This window comes from Neoarius graeffei, chromosome 8 (assembly GCF_027579695.1).
Source record: "Neoarius graeffei isolate fNeoGra1 chromosome 8, fNeoGra1.pri, whole genome shotgun sequence".
In the NCBI taxonomy this organism is placed as follows: domain Eukaryota; kingdom Metazoa; phylum Chordata; class Actinopteri; order Siluriformes; family Ariidae; genus Neoarius; species Neoarius graeffei.
This window is the reverse complement of record NC_083576.1, coordinates 78584651-78610709: the sequence shown is the minus strand read 5'-3', so window position 1 is coordinate 78610709 and position 26059 is coordinate 78584651. Positions and strand designations below refer to the sequence as shown.

General features: G+C 39.4%; 1 protein-coding gene across 5 annotated transcripts in view; it reads right to left on the bottom strand.

Moving 5' to 3' along the window:
• Positions 1–911: 911 nt before the first annotated feature.
• kiaa1549la (KIAA1549-like a) overlaps positions 912–26059 on the bottom strand; it is a 235382-nt gene continuing 210234 nt past the window's right edge. For all 5 annotated transcript variants that reach the window (XM_060928288.1, XM_060928289.1, XM_060928290.1 and 2 more), the window contains 5 exons: positions 17191–17288; positions 16778–16917; positions 12939–13090; positions 6126–6191; positions 912–2055 (listed from right to left, as the gene is read on the bottom strand). In XM_060928288.1, coding sequence (XP_060784271.1) covers positions 6162–6191; positions 12939–13090; positions 16778–16917; positions 17191–17288 — 420 coding nt within the window. In that variant the 3' untranslated portion in view covers positions 912–2055; positions 6126–6161. The remainder of the gene's footprint in view (positions 2056–6125; positions 6192–12938; positions 13091–16777; positions 16918–17190; positions 17289–26059) is intronic.

Here is a 26059-nt window from a genome sequence, read left to right as displayed (position 1 = left end):
ATGAGTGAGTTGTTATAAAAATAGTAACGGAGAATATTTTACAAAGCAAAAACGACGACTGAGCGACAACCGAGATCTTTGCACTTCCCCAGCACCAGCTAATTACATTGAGAGGACAAAGTTCTTCAGTTTTAACCAAAAATAAAAATAAGCAATTATGTTATGTTGTGTTGGATTATCTTATTACGCTTGGACATTTGTGTAATCAGAGTGTTCATATCGTGTGTCGTTATCATGGTCATAATGTAAAATATCATAATGGAAAAATAATAAAGGATCATTAATAGGAATGATTTTTTGTATCTATGATATCTATCACTGTTTATGACAGAACTGATCTATATCCATCCATATAATTTACATCTCTGTACATACAAGCCCTTGCGTTTCTTCATACGGCATGCATTAGAACCTTCCGGAAACACATGCTAAAACTGGGGTGGGGGAACATTGCACTCGTCGTATGAAACTAAAGTGGATTCAGTGTCATGAAATAGTTTTATTCTGCTACTGAATTATCAATTATACTTATTTCCATTAGGATCTGAGAGAAACCTGGAGACAGTCATTGTTAGATATTTGGGCACACTTACTCATTGAAGGGTTTTCTTTATTTTTACAGCTTTACATTTTAGAATAGTGGAAAGTTTTGGAGAAAAAAAAACCCCACACACAATATGCCAAACTACATGTTTTATAAGTGCTGAATTTCTGATAGAGATTTTATTTTTATTTTTTTATATTTCAAATAATTATTTTGGAAAGAATTTCTGAATTAACCATTGATTAATACTACACTACTGATTGTATATAATTTTTTTTATCTTATTTATTGTTCATTTTAGCTTATGTTTTTATTTATCTATCTATTTATATTTGTCTTGGAAATTTATTTCAAACATAAGCCTTTAAATCAACATGTCCTCCAGATTATGAAGGTGTGTCCAAACTTTGACTGATCCTGTCATCAATATTATAAATATCATTTCAGTTGATTTAAAGTGGAATTTTAGTTTACATAATAATAATAATAATAATAATAATAATAATAATTTGTTTACGCCCTTTGCCTATTTGTTTATTTATTTATTCATTCTTATTTTTTTGGCTTATGCTGTACACTCCAGCAGATAAATGTTCTCGATTCATGTCATCATTCCATATATAAATTTAAATATCTATCAAAAATAAGGCAATAAAATATAGATATGTTGTTTCAGTGACAGTTTTTCCTACTCACTACAAAACTGAAAGGGATATAGTGAACAGGAATATAAATTCAAATAAAACTCTAGCCCTAAAATAATCCACTACTGGTTTTCTAGATTATAATATTTAATGCTAAATACTTGGGATTGTTGTTTTGTGTCCCGTGACACTTCACAAACTGTGACAACATTTGTTTCGAGTTTCTCATGAGCCGACGTACGTTATTCAACGTTTTATGAAAGAAGCAAAAGGAGAAGCAAACGAACGCACTATATTTCATAAGCGGCTTGGGGAAAAAAAAAGACTCACATCATGACTACATTTACGTACAGTACAACAAGTCATTTTCGGTTTCGGATTTCTGCTCAGTCTCTTTTACACCAAGGTCATACAGAGAGTGCACGACAGAATCAGCTGTGATAGGCCTGCCTCTCGGTAAAAATAAGAGCCAAAGACACAGAGAAGTCCACTCGAGACGAAAGAAAGGTTTCGATTTTGAATATGCTGATGTTTAAAACACACACACACACACACGGAAAGATAAAACCCCACCAGCTTCATGTCTGTGAGGAGATCGAAAAAAGCTTCAAGAAAACGTTTGGCCACTGGGCCGGTCATGGTGGTATTGGATCAGAGGAGGAGGCTGAGAGAACAACCTCCCGTGAAAGCACTGGTGAACGGTGGAGTGACTGATGGGCCTGGTCGTGTCCTTTCGGGTCTTCTGGGCCTTTTTGGGCCTTTCGGTCGTTTTGGGCCTGCTCAGCTGGAGCGGCCCTGCAGGCCAACGAGCCAGGACAGGTTTGGGCTGCTGTGGTGATCAGGGTATTTTCATTTACTGTACAAACCCTGCAACACAAACACAGGAAATTAACAAAAGAACCTCTTTTAAATCTGTAAAAGATAAACAATGAACTGATCTTGAGAGCAGAAAGAGGAGGGAAAGTGATTCCTGGACACAATTTTAACCTTTTGAACCTTTTCTAATGATTTTTTTGCAATGTTTTTTTTTTTTTTTTTTTTTGGGGGGGGGGGGGGGGGGTGTTTGTTTGTTTTCTGTTCAATATACAGTTGTGCTCATAAGTTTACATACCCTGGCAGAATTTTTGCTTTCTTGGCCTTTTTTCAGAGAATATGAATGATAACACAAAAGCTTTTTCCCCCACTCATGGTTAGTGGTTGGGTGAAGCCATTTATTGATAAACAACTGTTTTCTCTATTTTTAAATCATAATGACAACAAAAAACATCCAAATGACCCTGATCAAAAGTTTACATACCCCAGTTCTTAATACCGTGTATTGCCCCCTCTAACATCAATGACAGCCTGAAGTCTTTTGTGGTAGTTGTGGATGAGGCTCTTTATTTTCTCAGATGGTAAAGCTGCCCATTATTCTTGGCAAAAAGCCTCCAGTTCCTGTAAATTCCTGGGCTGTCTTGCATGAACTGCGCGCTTGAGATCTCCCCAGAGTGGCTCAATGATATTGAGGTTAGGAGACTGAGAAGGCCACTCCAGAACCTTCACTTTGTTCTGCTGTAGCCAATGACAGGTCGACTTGGCCTTGTGTTTTGGATCGTTGTCATGTTGGAACGTCCAAGTACGTCCCATGCGCAGCTTCCGGGCTGATGAGTGCAAATTTGCCTCCAGTATTTGCTGATAACGTGCTGCATTCATCTTTCCTTCAACTTTGACCAAGTTTCCTGTGCCTTTGTAGCTCACACATCCCCAAAACATCAGCGATCCACCTCCGTGCTTTACAGTAGGAATGGTGTTCCTTTCATCATAGGCCTTGTTGACACCTCTCCAAATGTAACGTTTATGGTTGTGGCCAAAAAGTTCAATTTTGGTCTCATCACTCCAAATTACCTTGTTCCAGAAGTTTTGAGGCTTGTCTCTGTGCTGTTTGGCGTAAATTTTTGTTGGTCTACCTGACCGTGGTTTGGTTTTAACAGAGCCCCTGATTTTCCATTTGTTAATCTCAGTTTGAACACTGCTGACTGGCATTATCAATTCCGTGGATATCTTTTTGTATCCCTTTCCTGTTTTATACAGTTCAACTACCTTTTCCCATAGATCCGTTGACCATTCTTTTGCTTTCCCCATGACTCAGAATCCAGAAACGTCAGTGGCTGGATGAAAGATGCAAGAGTCTGTCTGGATCCCAGAAACTCACTCAGCTTTTATGCACACACACTGATTACAAGCAAACAGATCACAGGTGAAGATGTTACCTTTAGTAGCCATTCAAACCCATTTGCGTCAACTTCTGTGCATGTTATCAGGCCAAAATCACCAAGGTATGTGAACTTTTGATCAGGGTCATTTGGGTAGTTTCTGTTGTCATTATGATTTAAAAAGAGAAAACACAGTCGTTTGACAATAAATGGTTTCACCCAACCACTAAGCATGAGTGGAAAAGATGTTTTTGTGTTATCATTAATATTCTCTGAAAAATGGTCAAAGAATCATAGATTCTGCCAGGGTATGTAAACTTATGAGCACAACTGTAACTCAGCAGTGATAAATCATAAAAAATTTCAATGAAGAATTATATTTTAAGGACAAAGAATTAAGCGTTGAGATCACTGACACAACAGTGCTGTTGAATTCTCCATTCTGATTGGTCAGTGGGTGTTGATTTAAAACCCTTTCACCAGTGCAGACCACTATTCCGGTCTCACTGTTGTAGGGAAACCCCTGATTATTTTATATGCCGACTGGTTGAGAAGTCGGATTCCCTGGGATTTCCTACGATGTAATTTAGATAAGCACAATGTTATTTGATGTTAATTAGGGTTACACAGCTTTCTTTTGGTGAATATTAGTGGATAAAACACACATTTATCTGTGTTGTCATAAGTGTTACATATTCTTGAAACAGAATTCGTCTAGTTTCCAACAGTACCAGATATGTCACACACTGTAGGTCACTATAATTCGGGCCTGAGCACCAGAGGTGCACAACCTCTGGTGTCCACCAGAGGGCACTGCACCAAGGTCAAATCAAGTCAAAGTCCCTTTCGCGCCAGGATCTGGTCTTCCCAGGCAGTCTCCTGTCCCAGTACTACCCAATTCCTTAAGGTGCATGGGTGCAGTGCCGATCTCCATATCTATAGCCCTCGGCCTCTCAGTGGGGGAGGCTGGTCCTCTGGTAACCACGAGAGTTTGACTCCCCCACTCACATCTGTATTGCAGTGTGCCTTGCCAGATGGCAGTAGGTGCCATTTTTATGATGGTCTTTGGTATGACACGACCACGAACAGAATTCGCAATCTCCTGGTCGAGAGGCGGACACACTAACCACTAAAGGCCTCTGCATGCTCTTGCGACAAGGCTTTCGCAGATAGCTTTTCGCAGACAGTTGTAATTTATCGTTGAGCGGGGAGTAATAGGCGTGCGCGATGTTATTCAGATGTTACTCGGATTCTGGCGGACTGTTTGACGAGTGACCGATCCATTGACAGTAAACAAGGATCGAGTGGACTTCAGTGGCGACTATGATATTGAATTGACACTTTGTTGAATTAATTCAATATCATAGTCGCCACTGAAGTCCACTTGATCCTTGTGTACCGTCAATGGATCGGTCACTCGTCAAACAGTCCGCCAGAATCCGAGTAGGAAATGGCCGCAACAGCTTCCGGGGAATGGCTGAGCGTAGCTGTCAGTCAAACACAAGTTAGCCAATGGGAATGCACTCCTGGACAGCCCACCCACACGTGAAGTTTGTGCCAAAACTGCAAGCAAAAAGTCAGGGAGCGCAAACGAGAAAGCTGGAATCGCAACCAAAATAAATTACGTCAAGCAAAACTGAGAAAGACGTGGAACAAAAATAAAAGGTTTCTGAAGAGTAATGGACTGATATTTTGCACGATTACACGAATAATTTGTTTGCCAGTCTAAAAAAATTGACTTGTTTTTCTTTTTTTGTATTTTGATTTGTCATTTTTGTTTGATATTTCAAAAGTATTGTATGAACATTTTGGCACAAAATTGATTCCATATGGAGTAAGCAGTGGCTCATTATCATTTAAAGGAACAGGCTCTCAAATCAGCCGTTTTGAACAGGGCTGTTTAGACTGGGTGAGAAGGGAGCTGTGGTGTTTTATCCTTGTGGTATTTTGACCAAAGAATATCACAGACATTTCATTAAGACCTCAGGGAAGTGTGTTAACTTGTGGAAAAGTGGTGTAATATGTCTCCTTTAATATTCTTGGAAGAAGTCCCCAGTGTGAGGTCTTTGTAAACCTCATCAGGTTGTGAAATGTTCAGGATGGAGTCTTGTTTTTTTTAATTACTTTGCTTATTTTTGCTGTTATAACAAGTGATAAGAGGAAATATCTTATGGATGTTGCATAGCATTAAATATAACTATAAATGAATAAAAAGCATGATATTCTTTCACAAGTGTAATCATTGGAAAATCACTGTCATGTAAGACAAAGGAAAAACACGTGAAGGATGTTCTCACCCAAGTGTTTTATTCTTTACTTAGACCATAATTATATCAGATTTATTTGTATTTATTTATAGACAGTAACATTTTCAGACTGTTATGCCATAGTTTCAAGAAATATTTTATCTTCACTACTTAGATAAGTATCTTATATTGGGGAAAGCCACGGCCTAATAGTTAGAAAAGCAACTTTGGGACCAAAAGGTTGCTGGTTCAATTCCCTAGACCAGCAAGAATGGCTGAAGTGCCCTTACGCAAGGCACCAAATTGCTCTGAGTATGTTGTACGTCATTCTCTATAAAAACGTCTGCTAAACACCTGTAATGTAATTTAACTTAGCAATTCATGCATTGTTTGTAGATGAAGTATTAACTATTTTCTTTTCTTCCTGAAACTCCTTATTTAAAAGAGCAGCTCTATTGCCACTGACCCGAGTAATTAGTGCTAATAAAAGTTAACGTACCCAGGAGCACTGCTGTGTCCAGTCAGCCTTTTCGGCTCAGCAGATGGTCTCCAAATGACACGGGTTCTAAAAATACAATACAACATTGCACACATTATTCAAGAGGGACTGACACTGAATAGAATCCAACATCCAAAAGTCCACTACCAAGCAATTATTTCTATAATCACTCTGAGGGGAAAAAAAAAGAATGAGTCATTTTTAGATTCAGCGTCAAATATGTCTCTAAATAGACTCTAACATTCCTCACTAATACTGAAAGCAGGAGAGAAGACACATAGCACATAGCACAAAAAGGATCTGTATTAATTGTGTCAGTGTCAATGTGATAATGTTTCTGAAACAAGAAATCATTATTAGCTCATCCGGCTGACAGCCGAGGAGTTTATGCCATCGTGTTGTCCGGCATTGTCCACATTTCACAAAAATTGCTTCTACTTTCTCAATTCTTCACCGATTTTTATTCTTTTTGGCAGGAAGGTAGGTCTGCCTGGGGTGCATACGGCTTCTACCCAAATTTCCATAATTGCAATTAATAATGAAGATATGGAGTAATTAATCAATCCCTAACGAGCAGTTTCCACACAAATCGCTTCTTCTCTCTCTCAATTCTTCACCGATTTTTATTCCTTCTGGCATGAAGGTAGGGGTACCTAGGGTGCATATACAGTAACTTCTACCCAGATTTGCTTCATTATAATTATTACCTCCGCCAAGGAGGTTATGTTTTCGGTAGCGTTGGTTTGTTTGTTTGTTGGTTTGTCTCTTAGCAACATTACGGAAAAAGTAATGAACGGATTGCTCTGAAATTTTTTCCAGAGGTGTGACTGGGCACAAGTAACAATCCATTAAATTTTGGCGGTGATCCGGATCACCTTCTGGATCTCGGATTTTTTTAAAGGATTCATTTTTTCCCCATTGAAATGAATGGGCGCGCGACGCAAAAAAACAGATTTTTCCTTCTGTCGGTCAAACCGTAAGGTGTAAAGTCATGAAACTTGGTACACTGATAGAGGAGTGGACCCTGATTGATTTCATCCAGTTTCATGTTGGTACGTCTCACGCTCTAGCGCCACCAACTGATCACAGTCTTACATGCGTTCATGCACGTAACTTTTGATCCGTATGTCCGATTTTCATAAGTCTGGTGCCATTGGAATCCTTGGAACTAGACAATTACAACGCACCCTATGACGTCATTCTCCGCCTAATTAGATTTTCCGCCATTTTGAATTTTGTCCCAAGTGAAGGTAGTGTGACCCTGGCCGCATGTTTTGTCCGATCATCACGAAACTTGGCACACATGATCTCCAGTCCATGCCTAATGAATGATATTTGTTTCGCTCTCATACGTTGAAGCATTCGCCCGTGGCAGCCAATCAAAATCGATGGCGAAGCCACCAAACAGGAAGAGTGAGCTCATATCATGGAAAGCTTTGACATATCAAGACCATATTTAGTGGCATGACTTTGGACACCATCCAAACAACCCTCATCAAATATGGTGTCATTTGGCCACTAGGGGGCATCACAATTAGCAAAAACGTATTTTGGCTCATATCTCAGAAACGCTTTGACGTATCAAGACCATATTTGTTACCTCCACCAAGGAGGTTATGTTTTCGGTAGCGTTGGTTTGTTTGTTGGTTGGTTGGTTTGTCTGTTAGCAACATTACGGAAAAAGTAATGAACGGATTGCCCCAATATTGGATCCTGGATTTTTTTAAAGGACTCTTGGCGGAGGTCTGCGCTCTCCAAGTGCTTTTCTAGTTAATGAAGTTATGGACTAATTAAGCCTTAATGAGCAGTTCAACAAAAATTGCTTCTTCTCGGTCAATTCCTTGCCGTTTTGGATTCTTTCTGGCAAATAGGTCAGTATTTCTAGGATGTATATAACTTCTATGTATAGCTTGTATATTGTATATATAGCTCGCAACATTTATTGCGCAAGGAAGGTGGCCCATTTTAGATCGTTCCTTCTGGACTCAACAGAGCCGGAGTGAGCTACACCATCAATTACAGTCTCATTTTAACAATCTTGTCAATTTCTGACAAGAATTAAGTGTTAAAAAGACTGCTACAAATGGACCGATTTTAGTTTTTTTGGGGGGTCTAGCAGCGAAGCTGCAGAACCCCATTGTGTTTCTATGTATTCTTATTTATTGTTCAACTTTCTTCCGTAATGGAAGTCTATGGCAACCTATAGAACCGTATGGTAAAAAGTTGTGAAATTTTGCACACACATTGGGGATGGCACCCTGATTAATTTGACCAAGTTTCATGTATGCAAGTCAAGCGGTCTAGCGCCACCAAAGGATCGAATTTGGAGTTGCGTCCACGAGTGTAACTTTTGAGCCGTATGCCCGATTTTCAAAAATCAGGTGCCGTTGGAATCTTTGGGTCAAGCCGAGTTCAACGCACCCTATGACGTCATTTTCCGCCATATTGGATTTTCCGCCATTTTCGATTTTGTTGAAAGTGAAACAAAATTTTCAGTGGTCGCAAATTTAGCCTGCTTGTCATGAAAATTGGAACACATGGTCTTCAGGCCATTCCCCACAAAACTTACTTATAGCCGTTTAGAAATTCCAAAGCATTTGCCTGCCACAGCCAAACGAAAACGGCGGCAAAGCCGCCAAACAGGAAGTGGGCTCATATCTCAGGAATGGTTTGACGTTCCAAGTTCAAACTTGGTATATAGACTCTTGACCCCATCCTGAGGGCACTCATTAAATATGGTGACCTTTGACCTCTGGGGGCGCTATAATTAGTGAAAATGTGTTATAGCTCAGTAACACTTTCACGTGTTGAAACCAAATTTGGTACATGGACAGATTATTCAGTTAAGACTATGAAACCATTATATGATGACCTTTAACCTCTAGGGGGCGCTATTTCCCGCCATATTGAATTTTATCAAAAGTGAAAGCAAATTTTCACAGGTCACAAATTTTGCCCAATCTTAATGAAAATTGGCACAGATGGTCTTCAGGCCATTCCACACAATCTCTACTTACAGCCGCTTTGACATTCCAAAGCGTTCACCCCTCAGAGCCAATCGAAATTGGCGGCAAACAGGATGTGAGGTCATATCTCAGGAACGCTTTGATGTACCAACTTCAAACTTGGTATATTGACTTGGGTCCACATCCTAGTGGGGCTCAACAAATCTGGTGACCTTTGACCTCTGGAGGGCGCTATAATTTGTGAAAACGGATTTTTTTCACAGGTCACAAATTTTGCCCAATATTAATGAAAATTGGCATAGATGGTCTTTTGGCCATTCCCCACAATCTCTGCTTATAACCGTTTTCACATTTCAAAGTGTTCAAATTTGGTTTTAAATAGGGCTGTCAAAGTTAATGTGTTAATAGTACATTAGAGCAATCTCAATGTCTCGCGATTAAAACAAATGTTGCCATTAACGCAGGGTGTTTAAAACAACAGTGAGTTAGGCTCATCTTGGTATAGAACAATGCAGATTTTGGCGGGTGACTGGCATGCAAAATAAAGCTAGTTATAACATCAACTTTGTGGTAAAATGTAGCTCTACAACTTCAAATGACCCCTCAACATAGCCAGTTAAATTCTGTAGCCTGCATATGTGATGCAGTGCGAGCTTTCCTTACCTCCACCTGCATGCAGATGTTAGCCTAGTGATTTCCAAATAGCCTACTGCTTCACTTGACTGAACTGTCAGGTGTCAAACTACTTCCTCTTTGCTCTATGAAGTGCAAGTGTAGCTTGCAGCCATTACAGATAAGCAAATGGAGTCTGTTATTTCTCCAAGTACTTTCTATATGCCTAATAAATGTCTGAAATATTATTTTGGAAAGAATAGACTATACTAGGCTAGACATAATAAACCCAAATTCCAAATGCACATCGATAAAACTGTCTATCATAGAGAAGATGAGCCTTATTGTGGGCTAAGTGACATGGAACATACAAGCATATATTCAAGAAGTTAAACTGCTATGGTGTAGATAAAGTCTGCTGTGATGTTCAGAGCAAACATTTTCTATAGAAATGTACACGTATGTACAATTTAAACAGATGGTGAAAGTGTTTTTTTCCTGCGATTTAGCGATTAATCACGATTAACTACATACTTTTATGAGATTGTGATTAAAAATGTTAATTGTTCAACAGCCCTAGTTTTAAAATGTACAGGCATTGCTGAGATGTAAGCCGTTTTCACAAATTATAACGCCCCCAGAGGTCAAAGGTCACCATATTTATTGAGTCCCACTAGGATATGGACCCATCTTCACACACACATACCACATACAGTACACACACTCTCTCTCTCTCTCTCTCTCTCTCTCTCCCCCCGAACACACACACTCATCTACAAACACACACACACTCCAGTCAGCCATCCCTGCTCCATACACATGCACACACATTACACAGGCATGTGCGCTCACACATAAATATTTGTAGGCTAATACCCAGAGAAACCCGCCTAATTGGGCAGTTACATTCCGCTGTTTTTCCAGCTTGAATTGTAAATAATGAAGTCTGTCATGTACTTCTAAACTTAACATTCCATCATTCAGAATTAGTTTTTTTTTTTTCTAATGGACAATGGAAAAAAATCTATATTTGATGGCATATCACATGTTAAGGAACCGGGGTGCTTGGGCCTGCCATCGCCGCTAGCGCGGGCAGCTCCAACGCAGACAAGGAAGGAACGTAGCGTGTGCAAGCCAGCCCAGCGACCATTTGGATTTTTCAATTGAGCAAGGTAGGTTGCTGAGGAACGATGTAGTCATTGTAAGGATGTTTTTAATTTATTATTGTATGTGTGTATATATATGTTTTGATTTGGGCAATATTATACCATGTTGGTATGTCTTGGTATGTTGGTATGTTTTTTTTTGTTGTTGATTTTGCTTTCTTTTGTATATATAGTTTATTATGGTGGAAAGTGACGTTTGATTAACGGTGGTGTAGAGGGTTAGGATTTGATAAGTTATTTACTTCTTCCTAATCCTTTCCGAACATTATTATGTTATTGCCTTGTGGCTACGCTATTCTGTTTATGATGATGTTTTGATGATTGCATTTTTTATTTTTATTTTTTGGTTTTTTGTTTGTTTTTATATCTTCTTTACTGTTCGGAATCAATCAATCAATCAATCAATCAATCAATCAATCAATCAATCAATTATTATTCTTGTTCCCAGCATTTATTTTCCATTTATTGTGTGTAAAAAAAAAAAATTTGATTTAGAGTGATTTACAAAAAAAAAACAAAAAGGAAAAAAAAAAGATTTTATGTTTTATTGTTCCCAGCATTCATTTTCCATTTATTCTGTGTTTAAAAAAAAAAAAAAACTTGATTTAGAGTGATTTTTAAAAAAATGGGAAAAAAAAGATTTTATTTGTTTCATTTTCTTTTTATTTTCCTTGGTACATTTGCACTGTTTCAATGTTAAAAAGCTAACATTGTGTTACAAATGTCATTAATTTAAATAAATGATTACATTTGCTATATTCTCTGATTCTATTATTCTTTTCCTTGTACACTTACAGATGAAAAACACCTACATTCTCTGATAGCTGGCCTGCATTTCATTTTTTAAACATTGTTATAAGACCATATTTTATAGGTCACACGGGTCACACATTTTCTTATGAACTTGGTAACAGCTGATCTTCAGACCAATCCTCACAAAAGGTACTAATTGTCACAATGTCAATTTTTTAAAGCATTTACCCAAAAGCCCCCAGGCAGGAGATAAGTTCACATCTCTGTGAATCTTTGGTTGTTTGTCATGTAATATGCAGTCAGTGTTGCATCTGAAGACCATTGCGGACGCTGCCATTTCTGCTAGACTCCCACATTGCTGCTTGCAGCTATATTTAGTTTTTGTTTTTTATTGAAATAATGCTGTCTTAAATATTCAGTATCAACAGGGTAGAACTGTACATAGAGCCTTTAAAACTGAGAATAAATTAGCACTTAAAAGTTTAGATCAAAAAGCGTGTATAAAAACAGTTCTCTAACTGGGGTCTATAGCTCAGGATCTGTATCCGTATCTGTACTTAGTAACTTTCCATTTTGTTAAATCATACCAACCTGCTTTGTCCAAAACTAAAAAGTGGTATGCGTTTTAAAATAGTAACATTATTAAACATTAAAAATTTATTTAAATATATGCCAACCAATTACAATTCTCAGTCATCCTTCAACTTTTTTTTTTTTACAATGATTTTAAGTAGAGATGTCACGATACTACTTTTCTTTTCTGATACCAACACTGATACTGTACCAGCCGCTATCACTACCTATAACATGTGTTCGCTGAAAACTGCTAAACTTTAAAATCTTTTTTAATTGAAACACTTCACAGTTAAACTGTTCCACACAATCCACATGAAAATCCCTTACATTGTAAATATAATAAATTATAATGTAGAACAGGATAAAGCGGCTACAGATAATGAGATGAGAGATGAGATAATGTCTACATTTAATAAAAGCAATCCTAACAAAAGAAAAAACAATCAAGTCTGTTTACATGGAAACATTTCCAGTTCCAATAATCAACTTCTTTTCCAAACCTGAACTTCAGTCTTTGCCATTTGTTAGTGTTTTGATATCTGATACGTTTTCCCTTATATCCGATCCACCATTTTTTTGCTGGTTCGGCCTGACACTGATACCATGTATCAGCTCAGTGGAATCTTTGGTTTGAAAGAACAGAGCTTTAAACATGGAGAAGAACTGAAGCTTTTTAAAGGGAAAGTGTGTTAAAGTGTTTGAGGTGAGAGTGACGCCCAGCTGTTGTAGAAGGATTTTACCGTGTCACCCCACTGGCGTGGGAGATCATCCGGCTCCGGAGGGTACGACATCCACGAGGGACTGCGGTAAGATGACGAAGGTGACAGGACAAAGTAGTCAGAGTAGCCGGGCCGGTTGGCTGATATGGCATAAACGGCTGTCATTGGGTTTCCTGCAAATCAAGATCAGATCAGATCAGATCAGATCAGATGAGTGACTGACAATATATACAACCCCAATTCCAAAAAATGTTGGGATGCTGTGTAAACTGTAAATAAAAACAGAATGCAATAATTTGTAATAAAATCGTGGAAACCCAATATTTCATTGAAAATAGTACAAAGACAACATATTGAAAGTGAGAAATTTTATTGTTTTTTGAAAAATATATGCTCATTTTGAATTTGATGTCAGCAACACATTTCAAAAAAGTTGGGACAGGATCATGTTTATCACTGTGTTGCATCACCTCTACTTTTAACAACACTTTGTAGTTTAGAAAGAGAAATGTTGTCCCATTCTTGCCCAATATACAATTTCAGTTGCTCAACAGTTTGGGGTCTCCTTTGTCATATTTTGCTCTTCATAATGCACCAAACGTTTTAAATGGGACACAGGTCTAGACTGCAGGCAGGCCAGTTTAGCACCCAGACTCTTTTACGACAGAGCTTATAAACAATGAGTAGACTTAAACACTTCTCAGTGCCTCAGTTGTAATGCTTGGACCTTTGTTGTACCATCAGTGAAGTAGGGAATTTATTCAAGCTTGTTTAAGGGTGGAAAAAAATTAATCTTTGAGTTTCTAGCGCCAGTCTTTACTACTAGCAATGCCAGTGTGTTCAGACAAAAAATGACTAAACTCAGCATGACCTTTTAAAAATGACTGAACTCAGCATGACCTTTTAACATGCCATTTTTCATTTTACACCACCAATTTACTTTAATTAATATTAACGAAAATAAGTGCTCCAACCCCTAGTAATTGTGTTTGTTGTTTTGTGAACAGAATAGGATGATACGGAGTGAACGAGTAACCAATGGATCCACACTCTATAACCGGTAGTGTACATTAAATAGCACATGTATAGATTTACAATTATAAGTCTGTAATTATTAGTCCTAAACATTAAGAACTGAAGCCATTTCAAAAACATATGAGATATCTTCATGATACCATAACGATTATTTTGTCATAACAGTCATTGTTATTTCTTCTTGGATGTGAATTTATGGGCCAGGGCGTTTCAAGATTGATACTTGATTCAAGGATCGGACTGGATGAAACCTACACACATTCATAGTACTGTGCACATTCATAAATGTGAACTGGTGAAGTGCCAAAAATATGACAATCTAACCAGACATGGCAAGCAAACACATTATACACAAATATACTGTTATAATAATGTGAACATTGTTATTATATAATGTTAATACACAATGTAATTAATACACACATGTTGGAATTTACTCTCCTACCCTACAAAACATATATTCTGACCTTTTAATTACATTAATATTTTGTTTTGGGCCTGAGATATGGGCAGAGCTCCATTTGGCGGCCATTTTGGACGCCATCTTGAATTTCTCAGAGAGCACAAGGGGGATTTCCGGGGACTTTTAGTATGTTATTCCTAAAGGTATTCTGAACATATTCTGAAATTTTCAGCTTGTTACTAATTTGTTCCGGGTATAACCCTATTACTCCTGGGCTAGCAGTTTTACATTGAGGAACGTTATTCTTAAATTGTTGCACTGTTTGCCCACGCAGTCTTTCACAGAGCGGTGAACCCCTCCCCATCTTCACTTCTGAGAGACTCCGCCTCTCTAGGATGCTCTTTTTATACCCAATCATGTTACTGACCTGTTGCCAATTAACCAAATTAGGTTTTTTTTTAGCATGATATAACTTTTTCAGTCTTTTGTTGCCCCGTCCCAACTTTTCTGAAATGCACTGCTGACTTCAAATTCAAAATGAGCATATATTTTTCAAAAAACAATAACATTTCTCAGCTTCCAAACTTCATAGGTTGTCTTTGTACTATTTTCAATGAAATAAAGAGTTTCCATGATTTGCAAATCTTCACATTCTGTTTTTATTTGTGTTTTACAGTGTCCCAACTTTTTTGGAATTGGGGTTGTAAAAAAAGCAAAAAAAAAAAAACTTTAATCTGAGAAATATCTTACATGACAGTATATCACAACCTAGGTGTAATTTTTACTTAGAACCTACATTGAGTTTCTATCTTGAATTACATTATAAACTGCTTCCCAAAAAAAAAAAAACTGTTGTCATGAAACATCAGAAATATGCACAAAAAGCATACAGCTACACCTTTACCCTAAAAAAAAATAAATCTAGATTCTAAGAATATGCAAATAATACAAACCTTTTTCGCCACATTTGCATACTGTAACGAGATTGGCTCTTATATTTTATGATGCAATAACACCTATGTGTCACATGTTTCAATACTACCTCAGCAACAATTTTCACACTTTGTGTGCTCAGTTGTATTCTACTGTGCATGATTTCAAATGTATTACTGGCTGTTTATTTCTGGTTATATTCAGATGCTTGTATTTCAGTTTCTATTTTATTTTACATAGATGGTATGTTCTAGTAAAAATATATAATTTCACCCTCATCACAGTATGAAAAAATACTGTACTCAAGCAAAAAGTGTTATTAATCATGTCTTCTATTTTCTATACAAGTTATTTCTTAGATATTAAAGTAATATACTTGTACATTAAAGTGAGATATTTATTCCACGAAATCGAGTCGTACATGAGCTGAAAGCCGACGAGGCGCCTAGCACCGAGTCGGCTATAAGCCATGTATGACGAGATTGAGTGGAATAAGTGTTTAATCATATCCACATTTACTGGATTTTGAGAAACAGAGCATTTTTATTTTTTGCAAAGTCGATAAATTAAAGCTTTACATAAAACGGCCGATAAAATAATTTCCCCTTAGATGGGCTTCTTAAAAATCTATCGATGGCTGCACGAATTGACGTTAGTGTTGTTTTTTTGAAGAAAGTGCCGTCTTGCTGAGGTATAGAATAGCTTTAGACATTTATTTAATTCTTCCTTGGACATTTCCGTTTTGAACCAGTCTAAAAAAATTCAGCAAATTTTAATGCTTAAAGATGAAGAATGCAAATAAACAGGTGAAATGACAGGAGCAATTTGTGAAAAATGCTTGAATAATAATTCTTGAAAAAAAAGATACGTTCTTACCATCAAATACATTCATTCCATATTTTGTTACTTTTTTTTGGGGGGGGGGGGGGTTCCTTTTCAAGTAGAGTTTTTATTTCATCCTCAGTTGGTTCAGCAATATGCTCTCCCATTTTTTTCTCTACTCACAGTATATGAGCTGATAGCCTCGTAGTAAAGTAGCCAATCAGAGCGTGCAATTGCTCATATCCAGTGAATGTGGATAGAACAATGTGTTAAGAAGGTAAATTTGTCACAAATCCCCCCTCTCAGGATGCAACATGGTTTTCAGTGCCTTTGTATTGGTTCTCATCTTGTCTCCACCCCTATGCTGTCATTGGTTTGTTCTCCTATGGTGTGCACCTGTCCTGTGTTTTGCCCTTAATTAGTTTTTCTATTATACTGTCTTATCTAAGCCATGCTTTCCTGAGTGCCTTGTTCTTCTGTTTCTGATTATAGAGCACCTTAATTTGTTGCTATCTGCTTGTGCATTGACCCAATGTACTAAGGACTATGATGATGGCTCGTAGACTTTACACACTTGCCTCCTTCCCTTACTCATCAGATATTACAATACGAGTGCTATCTGTCATATATCTGCTCTATACATCATGTAATATGTTATGACTCAGACCTGAGTAGCTTGACATGGACTGATCGACGGTGACAGCTGGGAAAGGAGCTCGGTTGATGGGCAGATAGGGGGCACCGTTGTGCTGATTCATCTCAGAGGCCTCAGAGACACGCGGCTTCAGACTCATGTCTGGTGTTGATCTGCAAAACACAGAAGCATGTTTGGAAAATGGTATTGCCATACTCCTGTATGACCAGCAGGGGGCAGAATGAGCATGCACATTCACAAACGCACGAACACAATGAGCTAAGAAAGCCGCAGAGCCACATGAGGGCACACCATAATACGGTCAGCAGCTCAGAGTGGCATGCAAAACACCTTCATGCACAGCTGCCTCAGCAAGAACATCCATGAATATTAAAAAGAATGCTAATGAAATTGTCACTGTTTTAATGAAGCTACATAGATCTTACCGCCGTACTGATGCTCCAGGTGGGGCTCCAGTTCGAGCTGATATAAGAGGTGGTGGCGAGCCCAAACCCATGTCAGGGAGCTGTGTGAACCTGAAACCCTGAGAAGCCAATCACGGTAACCATCTAGTCAGAACAACAGCCAATCAAATGCCTCAATCTGTACAGCATGGCAGCACTAAATAATAAAATGGTGCCTTAGGATTATTCCCAGGTCAACTTCATAAACATGGATTCATTTTAACAAGGCTAAAATCCTGTATGTGTGTGTTTAGCTTAACTAAGAATGAATGAATGAATGAATGAATGGTTGAGGAAACCAGGTGAAGACCACGATTTACTGGCAGGATGCTAAGTACATACTAATACATTTCATTCATTATTAATCATGCCAGCATTCTCAGGTAAACACTTCAACTTTACAATACACTATTTACAGAAGGGCATCCTTTATGCTTCTGCACCATCGACATCCATTACCAGAGAGGTATTATGTTTTTGCGTTGTCCATCCATCCTCTTCTTGTGAACAAAATATCTCAAGAATGTCTTGAGGGAATTTCTTCAAATTTGGTACAAAATGTTCAGTTGGACTCAAAGATGAACTCACCAGATTTTGGGAGTCAGAGACCAAAGATCAAGGTCACTGTTACCTCATACATCCCATTCTTGTGACCATGATATCTCAAGAATGCCTTGGGGAGATTTCTTCAAATTTGGTACAAATGTTCAGTTGGACTCAAAGATGATCTGATTAGATTTTGGTGCTCAACGGTCAAGGTCACTGTGACCTCATATGTCCCAAGAATGCCTTGAGGTAATATCTTCAAACTGGGTACAATTTGGCAATTTATCAAAACATCTTGAGGGAATTTCTTCAAATTTGGTAGAAACATTAAATTGGATTCAAAGAGGAATTGATTAGATTTTGGTGCTCAACGGTCAAGGTCACTGTGACCTCATGTACATCCCATTCTCATTAATTCAATGTCTTAAGAATGCCTTGAGATAATTTCTTCAAATTTGGTACAATTTGGCAATATATCAAAACACCTTGAGGGAATTTCTTCAAATTTGGTAGAAACATTAAATTGGATTCAAAGAGGAACTGATTAGATTTTGGTGCTCAATGGTCAAGGCCACTGTGACCTCATGTACATCCCATTCTCATTAAAGGGCTGATGACACGAACATGACTCTATGCAATTTCTTAAATAAACTATACAACATGGCAAACATGTTAGATTTCTGTTATAATTACATGAAAAGAAGCTGTTGTTACGCGAATATCCAACTTTTAATTGCACAGCGCAAGAAAACTGGGTCCGTGGCTCGCGGCCATGTTATGACGTCAGCGGGAGAACACGCTGCGGTTCACTGGCTGTAATACTCATAGACATCCTATGGTTCTACTCTGGTTCTACTCAATGGAAATGGCGCATGAAAATGCCGGTGAACTCTCTAGTGCTAGCTCTTCCTCTTCTGGGAGTCTAGAATTGTGTTGATCTCTTCCGAATAGAATCTATGATAGCCTACCCTCTTTACCCTTTGCCTCTCGTTGCTAGGCGGCAGTTACATGAAAGCCGCAAGCTTTCACAAGCAAATACATGACTGATATCACGCCGACTTTATGATTACATTTATGATTATCATGTAGAATCTATAGCTCTACGTACCTTTATCTTATGTCGTTTCACAACACATGTTCTGACAGGAGGACTGTCTTTGGATCCGGCATAGCTACTAGTAGACCCCCTCCGGAATACTGGCAGTGTTGCCAGATTGGGAGGAATCCCGCCCAGTTGGGCGGTTTCAAGTGCATTTTGGTGGGTTTTGAACATATTTTGGGCTGGAAAACTTCAGCAGTATCTGGCAACAGATTGACTTGCTTCATGACTTGCAAAACGTGTCAACGTGTCTCCTATGTCCCATTATCTTATTGACTTGCTTCACCCACTTCGCATGCAGCTCGGGATCTCTGGGAAACTTGAATAAACTTACCCCATCCTTGTAGGTTTTGGAGCAAAAGCCGGCAACACAACGCGAAGGCATAATAACTAATATATATATATATATATATATATATATATATATATATATATATATATATATATATAAAATGTATAATAATAATACTAATAATGACAAACTGAACACCTGTCGCATCAACAACAAACTGGTAAGTTAGGAGGAAGGTTCTTTCGCTGACGTCATATAGCTCCTCCTCCTCTTTCGTCTCCTGGGTGCTCCAGCCCTGTCAAATTTGCCCAAATAGCCGCGTTTTTTTTATCATAACTTGTAAAATAGGCGCCTTCGTGAATTAATATATGGATCATCGGGAATTACTTTTTATGTTATAAAACATCGCCAAAGATGTCAAAAACGTGTCATCAGCACTTTAATGCAATGTTTCAAGAATGCCTTGAGGTAATTTCTTCAAATTTGTTACAAAATTGTTCAAATGAACTCAAACATGAACTACTTAGATTTGGGTGGTTAAAGTTCAAGGTCACTGTGACCTCCTATGTCCCATTATCTTGAAGGCAATATTTCAAGAACACCTAGAGGGAATTTCTTCAAATTTGGTCCAAAATGCTCAGATGGATTCACAGATTAACTCATTGGATTTTGGGAGTCAGAGACTAAAAATCAAGGTCACTGTGACCTCGTACATCCCATTCTCGTGACCATGATATCTCAAGAATGCCTCGGGGGGATTTCTTCAAATTTGGTACAAATGTTCAGTTGGACTCAAAGACGATCTGATCAGATTTCGGTGCTGAAAGGTCAAGGTTACTGTGACCTTGTATGTGCCATCATCGTGAAGGCAATATCTCAAGAACACCTTGAGGGAATTTCTTCAAATTTGGTAGAAACATTCAACTGGATTCAAAGTGGAACTGTGTACATTTTGGTGCTCAAAGGTCAAGGTCACTGTGACCTCATGCACATCCCATTCTCATGAACAGGATGTGTCAAAAACACCTTGGGGGAATTTCTTCAAATTTGGTACAAAATGTTCAGTTGGACTCAAAGATGAACTCATTGGATTTTGGGAGTCAGAGAGCAAAGATCAAGGTCACTGTGACCTCATACATCCCATGATCATGAAGGCAATATCTAAAGAACACCTTGAGGGAATTTCTTGAAATTTGGTACAAATGTTCAATTGGACTCAAAGACCATCTGATTCAATTTTGGTGCTCAAAGGTCAAGGTCACTGTGACCTCATCTTATCTCTCATTATCTCTAGCCGCTTTATCCTGTTCTACAGGGTCGCAGGCAAGCTGGAGCCTATCCCAGCTGACTACGGGCGAAAGGCGGGGTACACCTTGGACAAGTCACCAGGTCATCACAGGACTGTGTCTCAAGAATACTTTGAGGTAATTTATTCAAATTTGGTACAAAACATTAAATTGTACTCAAATATGAACTGCTTAGATTTTGGTGATTAAAGTTCAAGGTCACTATGACCTCCTATGTCCCATTATCCTGAAGGCAATATTTCAAGAATGCCTTGTGGGAATTTCTTCAAATTTGGTAGAAATATTCAATTGGATTCCAAGATGAACTGATTAGATTTTGGTGTTCAAAGTTCAAAGTCACTATGACCTCATATATCCCATTATCATGAACATGATATCTCAAGAACTCCTTGAGGGAATTTATTCAAATTTGGTGCAAAGGTTTACTTGGACTTAGAGATGAACTGACGAGAATTTGGTGGTCAAAGCTCAAGTTCACTGTGACTATCATATATCAGGAATGCCTAGAAGGAATTTGAACCTGAACTGGTTCATGGAAGCATACAACCTCAGAGCGGGAATTCTAGTTTATTGTTAAATCCTTCCAGAAATAATCAAAACTTAATCATAGGGCAATTCCAAAAAATATTGATAAAGTATTGTATATAATAAATATAGATGCATTATAATTAATAGCAGTCTTTTTTAATTTTTTATTTCATCTGTAGTCAAGGTGAAACAGCTTTTTAGATAAATTAATACCTTCTCTAATCCACTGTGTAGGTATGTCAGTTATTAGACTTTAAAATAATGGAAATATAACCAGTAATTTAGGTTTTCTGTTGCAAAAAAAGGCTGTTGTATTCTCCAAGCCTGGTAGAGATTGTGCAGTTTGGATGAATCTCCATGTTGTTAAACCATCATTTCATCATGTAGGCTTGATGGAATTTAATAAGTTGAAAATAATGCATTTTAAAATTATGGTCATGGTCCCAGGTACCAGCCTGCATTGTCTGTCCCGTCACTAGAGAATTTTCTGAGAATTTTCAAAGTATGAAAATGTTCACTGTAGCAGTTTTGCCACATTATTTTAAGAAACAGGAATGAGCTGAAAATCTTATTACTTAGTCAGCACTGAACATGTAACAGACATGGTGTTTTTGAGCAACCATCACCTTCTAATATGGAAATGCCAACCCTGCCATAATATACATCATTGAGGCCAAACTTTTACGTACATACACTTCGGTTAAGATATTCAAATCACAGTTTTTACAACTTCACACATTTCATGTTACCAGACAGTCCTTTTGGCAAGTCAATTTAGGCATCTGTATTGTTCACATCATAGGTCACTTTCATCAACAATGATTCTCTGGTCAGATGAAAAAAGTATGTGTGTGTTCATAATGATCAGCACTAAGTGTGGAGGAAAAAGGATGATACTCTTAATCCTTTAATCTGGAGAAAACCATCCCAATTGCGAAGCATGGGGGTGGCAGCATCATGTTGCAAGGGTGTTTTGCTGGAAAAGCAATTGATACACTTCAGAAAATACACGGTATTATGAGGAAGGAGGATTATATTGAACACGTCAAGATATCAGCCAGAAAGGTACAACTTGGCTGCAAATGGACAGTGATCCTAAGCACCCCTCCAAAGTCGTAACATAGTGCCTTAATGAGAACAAAGTGAAAGCATTGGAGTGGCCATTACAAAACTCTGACCTAAATCCCAGAGAAAATCTGTGAGCAGAACTGAAAAAGCGTGTCTGAGCAAGGAGGCACACATGTGCCCGAGTTACACCAGTTCTCTCAGGAGGAATGGGCAAAAATTCTGGCAAAATATTGTGAGAAGCTCATATCAGGCTACACCAAGAATCTGATTCAAGTTCAACCAATTAAAAGGCAACAGTACCAAATACTAACCAAGAGTATGTAAACTTTTGACCCAATGAAACTCTCATATAACAAATAAAAGCTGAAATAAATCTGTCTCTTAGCTATTATTTTGAAATGAACTCTTCTGGAAATGAATTAGATACTCTCATTGACTTAACACAGGAAATGTACAGTACCAGCCAAAAGTTTGGCCACGCCTTCTAATTTAATGGGTTTTTTCTTTATTTATATTAATTAAAAGTCACTTCATGTCTTAAAGTAATGATGGATATTGTTTCTCTTTACTTAGCTGAGCGGTTCTTGACATAATATGGATTACTATAGTTGTCGAATAGGGCTGTTTACTGTATTTTTATTATTTACTATTTATTGTTTGATCTCAAACGCATTAAGACGACAAGAAATTAACCCACTAATTAACTTTTGACGAGGCCTAACTGTTAACTGAAAAGCATTCCAGGTGACTACCTCATGAAGCTGGTTAAAATAATGCCAATAGTGTGCAAAGCGTCATCAAGGTAAACGTGGATACTTTGAAAAGTTTTGTTTAATGCTTTTTTGTTCACCACATAATTTCATATCTGTTCCATATGTTACTGCATAGTTTTGATGTCTTTCGTATTGTTAGATTAGATAAAACTTTATTGATCCCTTTGGGAGGGTTCCCTCAGGGAAATTAAGATTCCAGCAGCATCATTACAGATAAACAGAGAAAAGAAATAGAGAAAACTCATCTCATTATCTCTAGCCGCTTTATCCTTCTACAGGGTCGCAGGCAAGCTGGAGCCTATCCCAGCTGACTACAGGCGAAAGGCGGGGTACACCCTGGACAAGTCGCCAAGTCATCACAGGGCTGACACATAGACACAGACAACCATTCACACCTACGGTCAATTTAGAGTCACCAGTTAACCTAACCTGCATGTCTTTGGACTGTGGGGGAAACTGGAGCACCCGGAGGAAACCCACGCAGACACAGGGAGAACATGCAAACTCCGCACAGAAAGGCCCTTGCCGGCCCCAGGGCTCGAACCCAGGACCTTCTTGCTGTGAGGCGACAGCGCTAACCACTACACCACCGTGCCACCCTTAGAGAAAACTTCTAGATAAATTAAAATAAAATAAGTATTTACATATACAAATATAAAAGAATAAGATATGGGGAAGAGAGGAAGGGGGAGGGGGAAATGGGGGAGAAGTGGGGTTAGGGTAAGTGTGTGTGTGTGTGTGGGGGGGGGGGGGGGGGGGGGCAGGAAAGATATTGCACGTTATATTGCACATTATATTGCACATTGTCCGGTATTGCTTATTGTTAGGCTAGGCTACTGCTCCTTCCCGTCCTCTGTCCTCCTGTTACCCCTCCTCCCCCCCAGAGAGGAGTTGTACAGTCTGATGGCTTGAGGGACAAAGGAGTTTTTGAGTCTGTTCGTCCTGCACTTGGGAAGGAGCATTCTGTCACTGAACAGGCTCCTCTGGATGCTGATGACGGCAGGGGCGATTTCTCAGAGACAACAAGGGAAGCCGAACTTCCCCTAAAATTCTCTCCCCAAACTGCGGCGTCTACGACGTTGAATTCTTATTAAAACAATAACTTGCATAATATATGCCCAAGATTGTATTTATGTTCATAACTATCCCTACGTCATCCTGTAACTTATTTGAGTGATGTCTGATGAACTTGCAGTTTGCTACGAGAATCACCTTTTCTGCCAGGCTGTAACCTTTCTTATTTCAATGGGCTCTATGGACTGGCAGCCCGGTATCCATTGCAGTCTACGAGACGGCTCTGAACAGCCAATTTCGGCTAGTTGTTATTGGTTAAAATCGACAAAATCGTCACTTCCAGGGAAGCCGGGTATCTCTGGGGGTAAACGGGACATTGGGAGGGCCAAGAAGCCGGGCTGATAAAGGATTATTGGAGGTGGTGTTTGAAAGACATGAGGAGGGCGGTCGCTGTACTTCGGCGAGGAACACGGTAAGCATGATCAGTCAGTCCCTAGCGGATGTCAAGAAAGTGTAGTCGTGTGCCAAAGTGCTGTCCGAATTTCTTTTCATATAAACGTTTCTTCTCATTGATGTCTCTGGGGTAAACGGGACATTGGGAGGGCCAAGAAGCCAGGCTGATAAAGGATTATTGGAGGTGGTGTTTGAAAGACATGAGGAGGGCGGTCGCTGTACTTCGGCGTCGGCGAGGAACACGGTAAGCATGATCAGTCAGTCCCTAGCGGATGTCGAGAAAATGTAGTCGTGTGCCAAAGTGCTGTCCGAATTTCTTTTCATATAAACGTTTCTTCTCATTGATGTCTCTGTACATTACTCTGTAAATAAATGTAAATATTACTCGTTGTGCTCCGTTAACTTTCATCCATTCTATCAGTTTGATCATTCATGAATTCACTCGTTTATTTCATTTGTAGTTCAATCAACGTGGTTGTAGGCTAGCTTGAGCCTTATTGGGATCTGCAGTGCTAGCTGCTAACAGCTGGTATCTATCTGCTATAATGCCAAACGTCGTGGACATGCTTTTGTCAAAACATTTTGACACTGCCATATGAGGAGAAAGTGAGAATTAAAGAGCAAGGCAGACCAAAGCCCAAGCTTAATCTCATTCAAAAATCAGCAGGTCATAACAGGTCTTTTCAGGTGTCTTGGTATGAAAATGTGAACTGGTTGACTGGGTCTCCTGTGACTAATAAAATGTACTGTTGGCCATGTCTTTTGATGAAGCCCTCTCAGGGAAATTTAGTTTGGTCAAAAGATGGGTTTGGGGACCTGGTGAATTTCAAAAGGGCTTGCAAAAGGCATGAAACGAGCAGTGAGCATGTCACTTCATGTGCAAGACTTAGCTGTCTGGGGAGGGTCAGGGTGGAACATGCCATCGATGAAGGTGCTCGTATACAGTGTGCAAGGCATAATGAAAGAGTCACTCAAAACAGGGCCTTCCTGAAACATTTGTGTGGCAGTGGGGGCGTGGTCAAGCGCCGGTCTGTGACAGGAGAGTGGAGCCAGGGAAGGTGAGTGGCAGAATCACTACACCTGACGGTAATTAACCTGTGTTTGTGTGTCTTCCCAGTAATCGCGCCCTATTTAAGGAGGCAGAGGGAGAGCAGAGGAGAGCTCCTCCCGGGACAAGAACACAGCGTGTGTGTGTGTGTTTACCAGAATAAAACTGTGTTGTTATACTGAAAAGTCTGGCAATAAAGCCTATTCGTACCTGAAGCTTTGTCCTGCCGTCCTCTGTGCTCCACCCACACCTCAGAGAGCTCTACAGTGGTGCTGAAACCCGGGAGAAAGGTGGAGCACCAACCTCGCAGCCCCATGGAATCCTCCCCGTTCGCGGACCTGGTCCACGCCCTCGCCACGGCTCAGCAAAGCCAGCACCAGGCGCTCGTCACACTCCGAAAAGAGCAAGAGCGGTGCTTCGAAGCCCTGGTGCTGGCCCAGCAGGAAGATCGCGAGGCATTCCGGCATCTCCTCGCGTCGGCGGGGTCCACCAGCGCCCCGGCCGCGGGCCGGTCTCCCCTCACCGTGACCAAGATGGGCCCGCAGGATGACCCCGAGGCGTTCCTCACATTGTTCGAACAGGTCGCCAAAGCCTCGGGGTGGCCAATGGAGCAGCGCGCGGCGTGCCTCCTCCCCCTCCTGACGGGAGAGACGCAGCTGGCCGCGCTACAGCTCCCCGCTGACCGCCGGCTGGCCTACGCGGACCTTCGCCGGGCCATCCTCC